General features: G+C 36.2%; 1 protein-coding gene across 1 annotated transcript in view; it reads left to right on the top strand.

Annotated features, from left to right (window-relative positions):
• Positions 1-12,076, top strand: part of LOC104161325 (transmembrane 9 superfamily member 2-like) — a gene marked incomplete at both ends in the record, with an annotated part of 24,738 nt that extends 12,662 nt beyond the window's left edge. The window contains 7 exons of the mRNA XM_009699710.1: positions 4,233-4,365; positions 5,986-6,105; positions 6,274-6,331; positions 8,916-9,075; positions 9,634-9,785; positions 11,316-11,427; positions 11,841-12,076. Coding sequence (XP_009698012.1) covers positions 4,233-4,365; positions 5,986-6,105; positions 6,274-6,331; positions 8,916-9,075; positions 9,634-9,785; positions 11,316-11,427; positions 11,841-12,076 — 971 coding nt within the window. The remainder of the gene's footprint in view (positions 1-4,232; positions 4,366-5,985; positions 6,106-6,273; positions 6,332-8,915; positions 9,076-9,633; positions 9,786-11,315; positions 11,428-11,840) is intronic.
• Between the last annotated feature and the right edge of the window lie 1,753 nt (positions 12,077-13,829).

The raw sequence follows: 13,829 nt of genomic DNA, 5'->3' as shown, positions 1-13,829 counted from the left end.
GGATGTGACAGTCTTACTTTTCTAGAGTCATTTGATGAACTTGTAATATGCAAGGACAGACTTCAGGTTTTAGAAGTATGCGAAGTGATTCACAGAAACTTGTTGGTAGTGAACAAACTCATATTTGAAACGTAAGTCCCTTTGTTCTGAGATCTCAACCAAGGAAAGCCTCTTTTGGTGGTGTGTTGTTTTTTTGTTTTTTTTTTAAATAAATACTTTCACAGTATACCAACAGCCACAAGACACAGTAGAGACATTGAGAAGTGTTCTGGCCTTGGTTCACCATCAAGATGTGGCCATTGCTCCTGAGTCTTATAGTTGCCTTATGGAGTCAGTCTGAACATGTAGCTGGTGGTATGACACTGACCTAAGCAACCCATGTGTTATTTATGGAATCTCCATCCTTGGAGATACTCAAAAGCCATCTGGACACGGTTCTGGTATCCTGCTTTGGGTGGCCCTGCTTGGGCAGGGGACTTGCACTAGATGACCTCCAGAGGCGCCTTCCAGCATCAGCCATTATGCGGTTCTGTGACTCTGGCAACCTGGGCTTGCATGTAAGATTCCTTGCCAATGCAGCCCTTTTAAGTCATGTTATGTGGCCTTAGCACAGGACCTGCAGTTCTATCTGTTGCAGGTGTATTTGTAGCACAAAAACAAAGACTTTGCTACGCACTTTGGCATATTTTCTGTCTAAAAATGTGTTTTATAGTCTGAACAACCAAACTTGTGAAGAGAACAGTTATTTTTACTGATAACTGTTTTTTTCCCCTCTTCAGGAGATCAGGCTTAAAACTACTGAGCCAGGTATTGTCCCATTGTAATGAAACTGCATTAGGAAGCTCAGTTGCTGTAACTTTTCCAATTCCAAAGTAGTATTTTTTTATAGTAGTTTGTAGTATAGCTTGTCCAGAAAGCAAGTGTGCTAGCACACGACTTGTGAAGTTTGGAAAGTTTGTAGTCTAAATTTCCTGGGAAGTATGATGCTATGCAACCTCATAAAGCAATGTATTTAAAAAAATGAACAAAAAACAAACCAGAAAAATGCAAAACTGTATCAGGTGATTATTGCAAAAAGGAGCAAAAATTAAACCAACAGCTAATAATAGAATGAAATTAGTGTGAGGATCAGTAGTTGTCTTGCTAAATGTTATGGGAGAGATTTTGATTGACATAGGCTAATACAAATTGATGTTCCCTTTGGTCTGTGACTGGAAAGTGTGGTGGAATCACATACTTGCTCTCCAGTTAGGAGATCATAATATTGCAGTTCATGTGCAAAACACCTTCGGATCTCTAGCTGTATTAGAACTACGTGTGGGGGGGTGTGTAAATGATATTTTCTTTTTTTTTTTTTTTTTAATTCTCCTGGTGATCACTGTGTCAAGCTGAGCCTGGTTTGTCTGACTTAACATAGTGACTGAAGCTTGTTGCCATCCAGCTGAACCTGTTGCGAGTTCTGTTGAAATATGTACTCCTTAAAAAGGGAAAGGGGCAGGTCCTTATAGCAGCTTGCTGCCTTGGTGGGAGAGAATATAACTGATTGAGTTAAGCAGACTTGACTAGTTGACTGTGAGTGAAAGGCTGAGTAAAAAGTACTCTTTGTAATTGGTAAAAGTGGTATCTTCAAGCCAAAGATGAGAAATAATGTCAGATACTACAAAGGTTTGAATTTTCACTGTTATTGCTGTCTATCTGGATAAAGAGGTACTTTAAAATGCACAAAAAATGTTTCATATTGAAACTAAAACATCTGAAAGTACTTTTATTCTTCTTTGTGGTTTTGATATTTAATATCTTTTGTTAATGCAAATCCAGATAGTAATTAAAGTCTAAGAATTTTTCCACATCCTTTAACTGATTGTTTTTGTGAAGCTCCTGTTTGATCTCTCAATTAAATTACGTTCAATATCTTATACTGTGGTGTCTTTTATTAGTTGGTCACTCTTAATGTGATAAAGAGCAAGACTTGTAGAAGCTTGATTAGTTTTTATGGATAACAGTAGGAATAGGTGTGACTTTCAGAAAACCACACCTTTTTATTTTCTTGCGAGTTGTAAGAGACTTAAATATCTGTTGCAGTTCAAGGAGTTGATTTAAAAAGGTGTGAAATAATTGTGTAAAAGAGAGCCAGGGCTGAGGAAGCTGCAAGGAAGCAAATTAGTATCTCTCACTTTTAGGGAATGCTGGTGATTCTACTTGAAAAGAGATCAATGCATGGAGCCAGTGCTTGTGGTCTTAGAATGCACATTTAATGTTCAGCTAATACCAACTGGCTTTTAGTGTGGTGTAGATTTAGTGAGATGTAAATTAATGAAGTGTTTAGGAATAATTAGATTACTTTTAGGGTCTTATGACTAAGAAAAAATTCCTGAACTGAAGAGAATTCATGTCAATATCTTTTGAATAGTGAGAGGTAAAACTTTTGTCCTCTTTTTTAAATCTCTTTGATCTTGACTACTTGAGTGTAGGAGACTTTGTTAGAATGTTTTGAGAACTAGGCTAAATTAATGGATAAGGTGAAGATTACTGTACTTTTTAAAAATTTAGAGTAACATTGGCCAAAATTCAAAAGTATCTTTTTAGATTTTTCTCAAATTTTTTTTTTAACTTTAAAGTGTAGCTTCCTACTTGGATTAGCTGTAGAATTCTTATCCTCATCTTTGAACTATAAAGGTTAGCAATATAAAGTACTGCTGAATTCTTTAAACAAAAATCTGGAAAGTACTGACTCATAGCTAATTGACCTGTAATGGAAGAGTTTTACTGAAAATCGAACTTGGAGATAAGCAGTCTGGCCCATAGACCCATGCAAGATAAATCAAGGGTCTCAATCTGCCAAGCTTGGTTTCTCTTTATTTTTCTTAAACCAGGATATTTACCATGTAGCTATATGTTTTAAATTTTGTATTAGTACCAGAGGGTGTCTTTGAGTGTGTTTCCCAGATTAGGTGTTGATAAGAAATCTAATACCAGCCATTCCAAATTTGTACATTTTCCTTGTTCTGTCAGGAGCTAAATTGCTAAACACTTAGTTCTGCTTAGTGTTTGCTATTTTGAAAGCAGATAAAGATTTGCTTCAGATGCTAACCTTTTAAATGCCTTCCTTACAACTACCTGGGAAAAGTCTTTCTTCTGTCTTACCTCAACAACTTTCTCATCATCATGATCACAATTAGTTCAAGTTCAGGCTTATTGGAAAGTGTGGTCTTTATGCTTCTTTAACCTTTCTTTACTGGAAGAGTACTGATATGTTAGAATTATACCCAGATAGGTGGTATCATTTTCTTTGCAGGCATAGTTTTTTGGGTATATCTGACTTCTGAGAGTAATTTCTAGCCAACAAATGCAAACAGAGGTATCAGTGTGGGGAAGGCAAAGATAATCTTCCATCAAGGAAAAAAATACAACAATCTGTCACAAGTTAAGATGCTATGTGTCATTTGCCAGTTTGTTCTGTATTCTTTCTTACCCTATTTTTTTGTGTGCTGTAATTCTAGTGGTAAGCAGTCCATTGAACTAAACTCATACTCAACTAATACTCCTAGGTTGACTGAAACCTGTAGCTTTTAACTTTGTAAGGAAGAGAGTGGTCTTCTTGAGGGGTTGGTTATTTGTGGTCATGTGTATTTGGTTTTTTTGTGAGGGGAGGTGTTTCCTTTGGGTAACTTTATTGAAAAGTTTTATTCTTCAAGCGTGGTTCCTTAGAACTGCTGGACTGAGGATCCCCCCCCATGCCATCCATCCATTCACCTCTGGCAGTGGGACAAAGAGTGTTGATACTTGGCCCTAGTGATTCTAGAGAGCAGACTTTCTTCTGGAGTACAGGGACAATTTCATTTTCTTCAATATTTTCATTGAGACCAGTGTGCTTTGTAATGGAAGCAAAAAAAGATAAATGCTTGAACTAGATTGAAATGCTGTAATCCAAGTTAAATGGAATGCTTTATTTTCGTTTTAAATTTAGAATAATGTTATATGGTTTAGCTAATTACATTTTGGGTTTTGTTGCTTTAAGAGATGAGGATTTTCTTGATAAATGCTGCCCTTTTCATTCACTGAACCATTAGGGGGTTATAAAAATCAATGAGTGATGAATCACATGCAATTAGTCTGGTTCTGGATCTAAACTGGAAGTTAATCAGACTTTAAATATGTATTTTTCATCTTGTTTGTATTAATTCACTATTGCACTATGTATCTTTGCTAAAGACATTGTTGATTTTATACAGGAAGATGCCCAAGAGGAATTTGGCTGGAAGCTGGTTCATGGGGATGTGTTTAGACCTCCAAGGAAGGGAATGTTACTGTCTGTCTTTTTGGGCCAAGGAACGCAAATTTTCATTATGACATTTATTACTTTATGTAAGTAACTTTATTAAGGTGGTGTGTTTGTAGTGTAATAGTGTAAAAAAGATGCAATATTATGAAACAAATGATAGAAGCCTTCTTTTGGAAATGAAGTCCGTCCTTTGGTAAAATAAAATATTAATGCTGTTTCATAACAATAACCTAGATAGGTTCAGTAATGCTGTTGTAAGTAGTGTTATTCAAAACGTGGTGGTATTTGGGCTATTTCAGATTCTTCATGATTGCAGAAATGAAGCTTCCTTGTTACAAGTTTCTTTTTAAAAAACAAAACCAGTTTGTCATGGTGTAAATTATCCAAGGATCCAGTAATGCAAGTTCAAAGACATGTAATCAAAGCTTTCATGTTCTCGGAACACTTTCTATCTAGTATGTTTGACACAACAGCCTGCAGCCATGCAGAAATAAGAGCAAGAATGCATGCCAATGAAATAATACTGACACAACATTGAGATAATATGAGAGCCTGCCATAAATAGCTGTATATACATGTGGTGATGCAACCTATCACAACCTGGTGTTTTATTATATGTTATCTATAAAGTATATGACCATTCTTTTTCTTACTGTACAGTGGAGTTGGGAAGTATACTGATATTTATTACAAAAGAATTTTTCAAATTCCATTATCCAGGTTTTATTCGGATTTTTTTTGGTCTTACATAGAGAAGCTGCTTTTTTTTTCCTGTTCATTACGTGATGCTGTAAAATTAACAGAATTTTCTTGATGGGCTTCCCTTTAAGTGTCGATCACAACTCTTTGTAACTTACTTAACTGTAATGGTTTCCTGTGCAACCAGTGTAGTATAAAAAGAAATTGGGGTAGGAGGGGAATCCTTTTTCTGTACAAAACCAAAACTTCCCACCAGAGATTGCTGACGAACTCCTTTTCTGAGAGTATATCTGGGCTGGCCTCTTCAGTTATTAAAAAAAGGCTGCCTGTGTCTGAACTAAAGAGGCTTATTTTCAAGATACCACATTCTTGAGAGAAGTGTTGTCCATCATGGTGGCTGAGAGCCTTTTGTAGAATTTCAAGCGAGTGACTCCATACCTCTAAGATCTCCTATCTTCACACTTACTTCTACCTTTAAAAACAAAACCAAAACCCCAAAAACCTACCAAAACCTAAAAAAACACCAACAGCTTCCTCTCCCAACAAAATAACCCAAACCCTTAGCTCTGTCAAAGTTTTTTGGCTTCTCCAGACCTACTGTTCTCAGATGTCCTTTGTGCCACATATTAAACTTCTCTTGTTACTTAGGATGCCTGGGTATTGACCATGGATGTTTCCGAGAGAACTGTAGGATTTTGAAAGCAGACTTTTTTCAAGCTGAAATTTGGTTCAAGTTTATTGTTTATCTCTGTGTGGCATTTTATTTTTCAGTCCTTTGGCTACGAGAAACTTTCTATTTAAAAGATGAGGTGGAAATAATGCTTTATTATGAATAAGACAGTGACGTTAGGGGTATGGTCATGTGATGGGGATGTATGAGAGCTTATCCACATAGTCTTCATGTAAATATCTGGTAGTGAAAGGGATTAACCTGTACAGTGATATGTGTTACAGGGGAATTTTGACATGTGTCCACAAATGACTGAATCTTTCTATCTCTTTAGTCCTAGCTTGCCTTGGTTTTCTTTCTCCTGCCAACCGTGGTGCTTTGATGACCTGTGCAGTTGTATTGTGGGTCTTACTGGGAACTCCGGCTGGTTATGTGTCTGCCAGAATGTACAAGAGTAAGTGTGCACGTTTTTTAATGTGACACGTCGGGTTAAATTCAGAACTGCTCAGCTTAATATAGACCTCAGACTGGAGCTGGTGACAAGAAATCTGCTTGTTGCTGCTGGACTGCAAAACAGTTGGAAAAAGTTCTGAACTGAAATTGTTTTTACTTTTCCTCTCAGCATTTAGAGGCGAGAAGTGGAAGACAAACGTTTTGCTTACAGCTCTGCTTTGCCCTGGGTTAGTATTGTTTCCCCTCTTTCTTTCCTTTATTCTTAAGTATATAAATGAATCTGAGGTGGGAAGGAGGGGGGAAAAAAGTAAATTACAATGCTAGTTTGTTTGATTATTTTCTTTATCCTTCTCCAAGTTGCTGTTCTTTTTGTATATTGCCTATCTGTGAATGTAAAGAAAAGTGAATTCTGAGGAGCTGCAGCCAAGTACTCTAGAACACAGCTTCTTAGCATCTTGTCTTGTCATCAGCTGTTGGGGTAGGAGGACTCTTGCATGGTAGTGTCACAGCCTTTGAGAATCACTGCACCACAGCATTAGGCATAGTGATGGGGTAATTCCAGTTTGGTACCACAGCCCTTGATATGTTCCAGGTAATCCTATCTGAACAAAGTGACCACACCTGTTACCAGTTAGGAAGTTTGTGGTTTTGTGGTAACTTTGGAGTGTCTGTAGTGCCCTTCTGTAAACAGGGAGAGACAGCCTTTTAGGCAGAACTTCCATTACCTTAGTTATAGTATCAGTGTTTTCTTGTAAGCATGTTATTGAAAAGAACACAAGATATGTAATTTAGATTTTTATTTTTTTTTTTTTTTTAGTAAATAGCTATATAATGCTATACTAAACAGTAGATGTTTGCTATGCTTCTGGGTAAGAATGATGCAGAGATTCTCTTAAATAGGTTATAATCTTTTATATAAATGTAGGTAGTGTCCAGTTTTGGATATGGCCGTAATATGTGTCATACTACGGCCAATACTGTCATGGTCTGGAGGGGTGGTAGCTCTCCTACCTTTCGTTTTCTCATAGCTCTCAAGACCTTCCTTGAGAATTAGGTCAGTGAAGAAAGGGAACAGAAACTTAATTTCTTCTGCAAGTCTTCTGTATTTCTTGGTTGCAGCTTTGGGTACATGAAGCTACCCTTTGATGAATGTCCTTGGCAAAAGTTAAGGAAAAGGTTACAAATAATTTCTTAAGGTACCTCTACACCAAAAAAGCCCAGAATTAATAAAACATGACTTGATTTTGAGTATAGTAGAATTTCATCAAATAGAATGTAATGCATTTGATAACAACTGAGTGTAGTATTTCTATGAGGAAATCTTGTTTCTAAACAAAATGTGCTTCAGTCTCCCTGCTGTCATTTAGATATTATCTGGAGAGAAGAAAATATTTATCGGGGGAAGAAATATTGTGCTGATCATTTAAACTCCCAAATAAATTAAGTTTCACAGAGGAAGTAAAATGATTTGAGATGGTAGAATAGGAACAGATGTCTTGATTATGCTGTGCTACTTCAGTGAATTTGCATAATATCATAAACAGCCTAAGGCTGTTATAGTCTCAGTAGACTGATGGAAGTTCATATCTGCAGTATTTTTTTTCTAACTTTAGAGGAGGTAAGTGGGGTCTATGTTACAAGCTTGGGCAGATGATAAAGATTAGCAAGACTTCTAAAGTGGATTTGATTTAGATATTTTTTGTTGTTGTTCAATAAATGCTTACACCAGGGGTTGCTTGGGTGTGCTTATTTAGCACGTCTATTCCCCCCAACAGTTTTGGCAAGTGTAAGTCCTCTCCTAGGAAAAAAAGGAGCCTGCCTATTGCTCTAATCCTCTCTCCTTTCTTTTGAAATTAAACACAGTGGAGGATGCCTGTTCACTTCAGGGCAGTTTAAATTCTGCCTCAGGAATGCTTTTTTAACAAAACCCAGACAATGGTGTGCTTCGAAGGGGCCCTTCCTGAGGTTAAATTTTCTATGATACATCTCTGAATCCATGAATAATGGAAATTCAAGCAGGTTTTTGTATGGTGTTCCCTTGCAGTACATTTTGCTTTGCTTTCCGCATGGGATGGGTTTGGAATCTTCATCATGTGTCTTGGAGTTGTTTTCTAGTGTTTTCTCAAGAAAATAAGGCAGATGCACTTAACTGGGGAGAGAAGGAACAGGTCTGGAGAGATGTCATGACTGATGCAGTCTTTATTTAAATTCTCAAAAGACGTAGGCTACTTAACTGTGTAACTGCATGAGGTGTTAATACAAAGAGTCTTGTAGGGAAGAGTCCAAGAGTCCTCTTTAATTTACCCTTCTGCTAGCACCTTGCTGTGGCACATTCTGCAGCAGGGTCTATGTTTGTTGTTAAAGTGATGTGTGGCTTCCTAAATATGAGGTTTTGCTATCCTGTGTTTTTTTCAGAAGGATGTACTGGTTTGGAATGAAATAAAGGAATTAAATGACTGGCAATAGTAGGAAAGGTGATTCAGGCAGGAGCATTATTTTATTTATATTATCTTTTAGCATTCTTTGTAGAGATTTTTACGCTTGAATGTTTCTGTTACTTTTTGGTTTTATGTGCCAAGTCTTTACCTAAATAGTGGCTTTACCATAGATACTTGCATTATAGGCATTGGGTGTTGCAAGCATTTTTACATTAACTGTGCTGTTGCTGGAATTAACTAAGACTGTTAGGGAATGAAAGATTGCGAGAAGCTACATTTTTCTGATGCAGACTTAACTGATTTACGTTTTTTAATATTAACTGATATTTATTCTTTACTGAATATTTTAATTGCTTTTCTAATCTTTTTTCAGGATTGTCTTTGCTGATTTCTTCATTATGAATCTTATTCTGTGGGTGAAAGGATCCTCAGCTGCTATCCCTTTTGGCACTTTAGTTGCTATCCTAGCTATGTGGTTTGGAATTTCAGTCCCACTGACCTTTGTTGGTGCATATTTTGGCTTCAAAGAGAAGGTAGGGCTCTTTGAATACAGTTTTGAAATATATCTGAGCCATTGAATCCCAAAGCATGCAAGAACTGATTGGATTGAAACATCTGTTGCCCTATGATTGTAAAATGATGTTTCAGTTTGTCATGATTTTGAAACTGAGTATATGCTTGTAATGTCACACTAAACCGTTTCTCTGCCTATTTGTTAGAATCAGATTTTAATAGTGCTCTTGGAGGTCTTGCTTGCCTTTTGTGCTTCATAGTACTTCAGAAGTACTTCAGTTTGTACTTCGGTAGTTTGAGATAATACCAGACAGCTAAGAACACAGGGTTTTTTTATTAAGGACTGAACAGATTTCTTTCCTTTTGTTCTGACTTGCTTGCTGACCAGTAGTTGGATATCTAAAGCGTACGTGTTTTTTTCCTAATGATGGATATGAAGTTTGTAGTTTTCTTGGTTTGGTAACTTGCGATGGATTATGGATGAAAATAAAGTTATGCTTATCAAAGCTTTAGATGGTAATATGAGGGAAAAGCAATCTTATTTATGATGTAACAATTTATCTTAATTTCTTTCAAAGCCTATTGAACATCCAGTTCGTACAAACCAGATTCCTCGCCAAATTCCAGAACAGTCCTTTTTCACAAAGCCGTTGCCTGGTATCATAATGGGTGGTATCTTGCCCTTTGGCTGTATTTTTATTCAACTTTTTTTCATTCTGAATAGCATTTGGTAAGTATTTTTTTTTAATTTTTATTTTTTCCTGGAGATGCTGGTTTGATAATAAATACATAGTTGAGTTTGAACATCCCAAATCAATGAATATGAGAAATAAACCAATTCTTAAATTTTTTGGTCTTCTTGCAGGCTTTGTTGGAATTTCCAGAATCTGCATATTTATTCCCATGCTTAGAAGTGGTAAAACTAGTTGTTCTTATTGACAGTTGCGAAGTATGACATTTGAGTCCTGTTTCCTTGTTTTATCTTTCTGACTCTGAACAGCACAAACATGGCTTCATGCTGTTGTGGTTAGGTGGAGCCTAATCCATTGCATAACTATATTACAATTTATGAAACTAATATGATCTAGCAGTTTCAGCTGTTAAATCAGAGTGAGGTCAAGAATTTGGTATTCCATGTTCTGCAAAACAAAGACTGCACCCTCTGTGGGAAACATCCACACCGCTCCTAAATCTGGTCAAAACCTAGTCAAGTGGGTGCACAAAAAATTACACCAGTGCACTCTTTCATAACTTTCACAATGTAAATATGAATTTTTAAGATATTGTTATTCAATGGAAAATATTAGCCTGAAGGTGCCAAGTTTTTAAGGTGTCCTGTGTTTATGTTGAGATTTCTTATGGAACAGTTTTCTAAATCAATTCTTAAATGCAAACATAGTAGATATGTTAACCTTTCACATTAGTCCTCAGCAAAAGTAGAAACTGTGTAATATAGCTATGCCGGAAAATGTAATCAGCTGACAAACAGGTACACTCTGGGCTTTTGTAGTTGATACTGAATTCCCAAATTGTTTCTCATTATTTATCCTATAGAAGGGAAGCATGGAGGGAACGTGCAACTTCCACTCCCTCTGTCAGATCTCACGCTGCAGTGATTGTTACCATCACTCAATAAAGTTGATTTGGTTACTTCCCTTATCTGAAAGTCAAGACCAGATTAAAAGTAAACAAGCGTATTTCCCTTGAATTTATTTTTATGAGTGTTTTGGTGTTCGGTTAGCCCTTGTATTGGAGTCAGACTAGGTCTGGGCATAGACTGGAAGCGGAGAAGCATCTGGTTGGATGTAGTGAGGAGATGCAGAGACACTTGGAAAACTTAGCTGCAGTAGTAGGAAAGAAGTGGGTATTGTAATTGGGGAAAAGTACAATGATACAAGCCTTGGGGAAGCTAAAGGAGACCTGAAGTGATAAACATTTCCGGAAACTGCCTGTAACTGTTCTCTGTGAAAGCTGTTTGAAGATCATTTCAAGGGAAGGATAATTGAGGACTTTCAGCAATGCTCTGCAAAGCAGTGGTTTTATTTACAAAGTACATTCAGATAAAGACAAAAAAAAATGTTGTGAATCAGCCAATAGTAGTATAGACAAAATTACCCCAGTGATGTGGATTTTTTTTTTTTCTTTTTTTATTAGCTTAGCATCTGGCCAGGTGACGCTGTAAATTAACTCCGAGAACTTCAACCAAAAATTAGACTCTTGTTTTTGTTTTTTTTTTTTGTTTGTGTTTTTTTTATTTTAGGTCTCATCAGATGTACTACATGTTTGGTTTCCTGTTCCTAGTTTTTATAATTCTTCTAATTACGTGTTCTGAGGCTACAGTTTTGCTGTGCTACTTCCATCTGTGTGCGGAGGTAAAAAGTAAAAAGTTTTGCTGTAGATACCACTTGTAGCTGGAAGATGTTAGAAACAGAGTTGAGCTATTCACACATACTCTGATGCTGGCCACTGTGATTGGATTGTATTGTCAACCATTGACATAACTGTCTTAGCCACTTTTCTAAAATGTGCCCTTTGCTTCAAAATCCACCATTTGCAGCAAACAAGCAAAAATTAACAGCCTTGATCTTAGAATAATTTCATGTTTATATTGGAAGCAGTACAACTGACTTTGAGAAAGAAAAAAGTAGCTACATGCTATGTTGGAATTTTTCTTTTTTGGAGATAAGTTGAATGTATTTCATAAGTCAGTGTTATTTTTTAACCAGCTTATTTATGTTGTTTTCTACGTGATGTCTCTTACTGAATGATTTATTGTTTCTTTCAGGATTATCATTGGTGGTGGCGATCATTCTTGACGAGCAGCTTTACAGCAGTTTATCTCTTTATCTATGCAGTTCATTACTTCTTCTCTAAACTCCAGATAACAGGAACTGCTAGCACCATTTTATACTTTGGTTACACAATGATCATGGTCTTGATTTTTTTCCTTTTCACAGGTAAGTACATTGTTCAAACTAAAATGAATGCAGGGGTTTCTGTTTTTGAAATGAGAAACGTTAGGTGAAATTTAGACTATCTGAAACATTAAATACAATTTATGACTCTTTAGGCAGTGTTACTTTTATGGTTTGTGACACCACGCGTCCCAGGAAGATATTCTTTAATGTTTGGGTTTTTTATAATTTAAAATCACATTTATTTATAGTATAATTAATTTTCCTTTATTGCATATTATATTAGCAGGGAATTCAAACCATTATATTTTCAAAGTGCTGTTCTTGTTCCCTTTGATATCAGGGGTATTTAACTTGAATATGGATTTCATAATTGATTCTAGAAGCTCTATAGTTGGAGATACTGCACTCCGCATATGGAGAATAAAAGATGTTTTCAACTTTCACTATTAGCAAGAGAACCAGGTTGGTGCTGGGGAAAAAAAGTGAATGTTGGCAATAAAGAGTTCTAGTACTGTTGGAGGTGGCGTTACCTGCTCATTAAGCACTACTTCTTAATGGCAGGAATGTACCTTAACTGGAGGGACTTATTTGAAATATGGGTTTCCATTTTTAGTAGTCCAACTTTTCTGATGTTATTCATGCAGACTAAATATCTTCTACGGAATTACTCTAATGTTCATAATCGCTTGACTCAAACTATAATTTCGAGGTTGATTTGATGTGAAATCTGTGCCAGATTTACCATGTGTTAGATGAAATTAGAAGCTCTTTGAAGGGTACTGGCCCTTAAAAATAGCCAGGAGCATTTTATATTGCTGTTCATCATACAGCCGCTGTTGTGTATGTAGTTTTAACACATGAAGTAAGGTCTTTCATGTATCACTCTGCTTAGCATCATGAAGTACTGCAGGGGTAGAACTAGAGAAAATGCTAGTTCATATATAATGGGTTGTTCACAAAACCAGCCTTTACATTCATTCTGAAGATTTCTAATAGAGGATCTCTCTGTGGATGGAATGATGGTTCGGATTGTTACTTCCTAACATCTTCTGCCTGATTATTGAAACCTGCTGTAATTACTCTATGTTGGCTTTATGAAGTGCATCACTTAACTCCCTTGATGCAGTTAAAAAAGAGTGGCTGAAACGTAAGGAAAGTAAGTCTTAGCATCAGACTTCAAGTTTGTCAGTTCAGCAGTGAGGAGGACCTCTTTCATCTTTATTGCCTCCAATACTGGTTGATATGAGGCAAAAAACCACTGTTCATAATAAAACATTGAGGAAAATTACTGTATGTGTTTGAACAAAGCAATTATGTGTAGAGATTATATTTAATAACTGGCACTTATTGCTAGATTTTTATTGTTGTTTGTTATTTAGACCTGTGCCTCCTCAAAAGAACGTCAAAAAAAGTTTTAAAAAGAAGTGGTGGTGGTGGTGGGGAAACAAAAAAGGAGGATTTAATTCTTCTAATTTTTAATTATTAGAAGGCAAACAAAGAAGTTGGCATATTGCCAGTTAAAACCCCTGCTTGAATCCTGGTGAAACAGACAAGCTCCAGATGTCCTCTATAATATCTGTATATATTTTTTAAAAACCCCAAACTATAGTCTAAAATGTTTTAATTACTTTTAAACTAAAGCAATATGTTAATATGTATCTGGGTTTTAGTATAGGTTAGTTGCTATTCTACCAATTTCAATTTCACTTACAAGATGCAAATTGGTAGAATTAAAAATATCCCTTTCATATATAAAATGATAATTGAAATTGTCATGGCAGCTGCTGAAATGGTATTAAAAGCTTCAGATGTGCTGATCCTGGAGTTCTTGATGTGGAGGCCAGTGAGGCCCCAAA

This window comes from Cariama cristata, unplaced genomic scaffold (assembly GCF_000690535.1).
Source record: "Cariama cristata isolate BGI_N322 unplaced genomic scaffold, ASM69053v1 scaffold27974, whole genome shotgun sequence".
Lineage (NCBI taxonomy): Eukaryota > Metazoa > Chordata > Aves > Cariamiformes > Cariamidae > Cariama > Cariama cristata.
The sequence above is the reverse complement of the archived record's forward strand: the minus strand, read 5'-3'. Positions and strand labels throughout refer to the sequence as shown.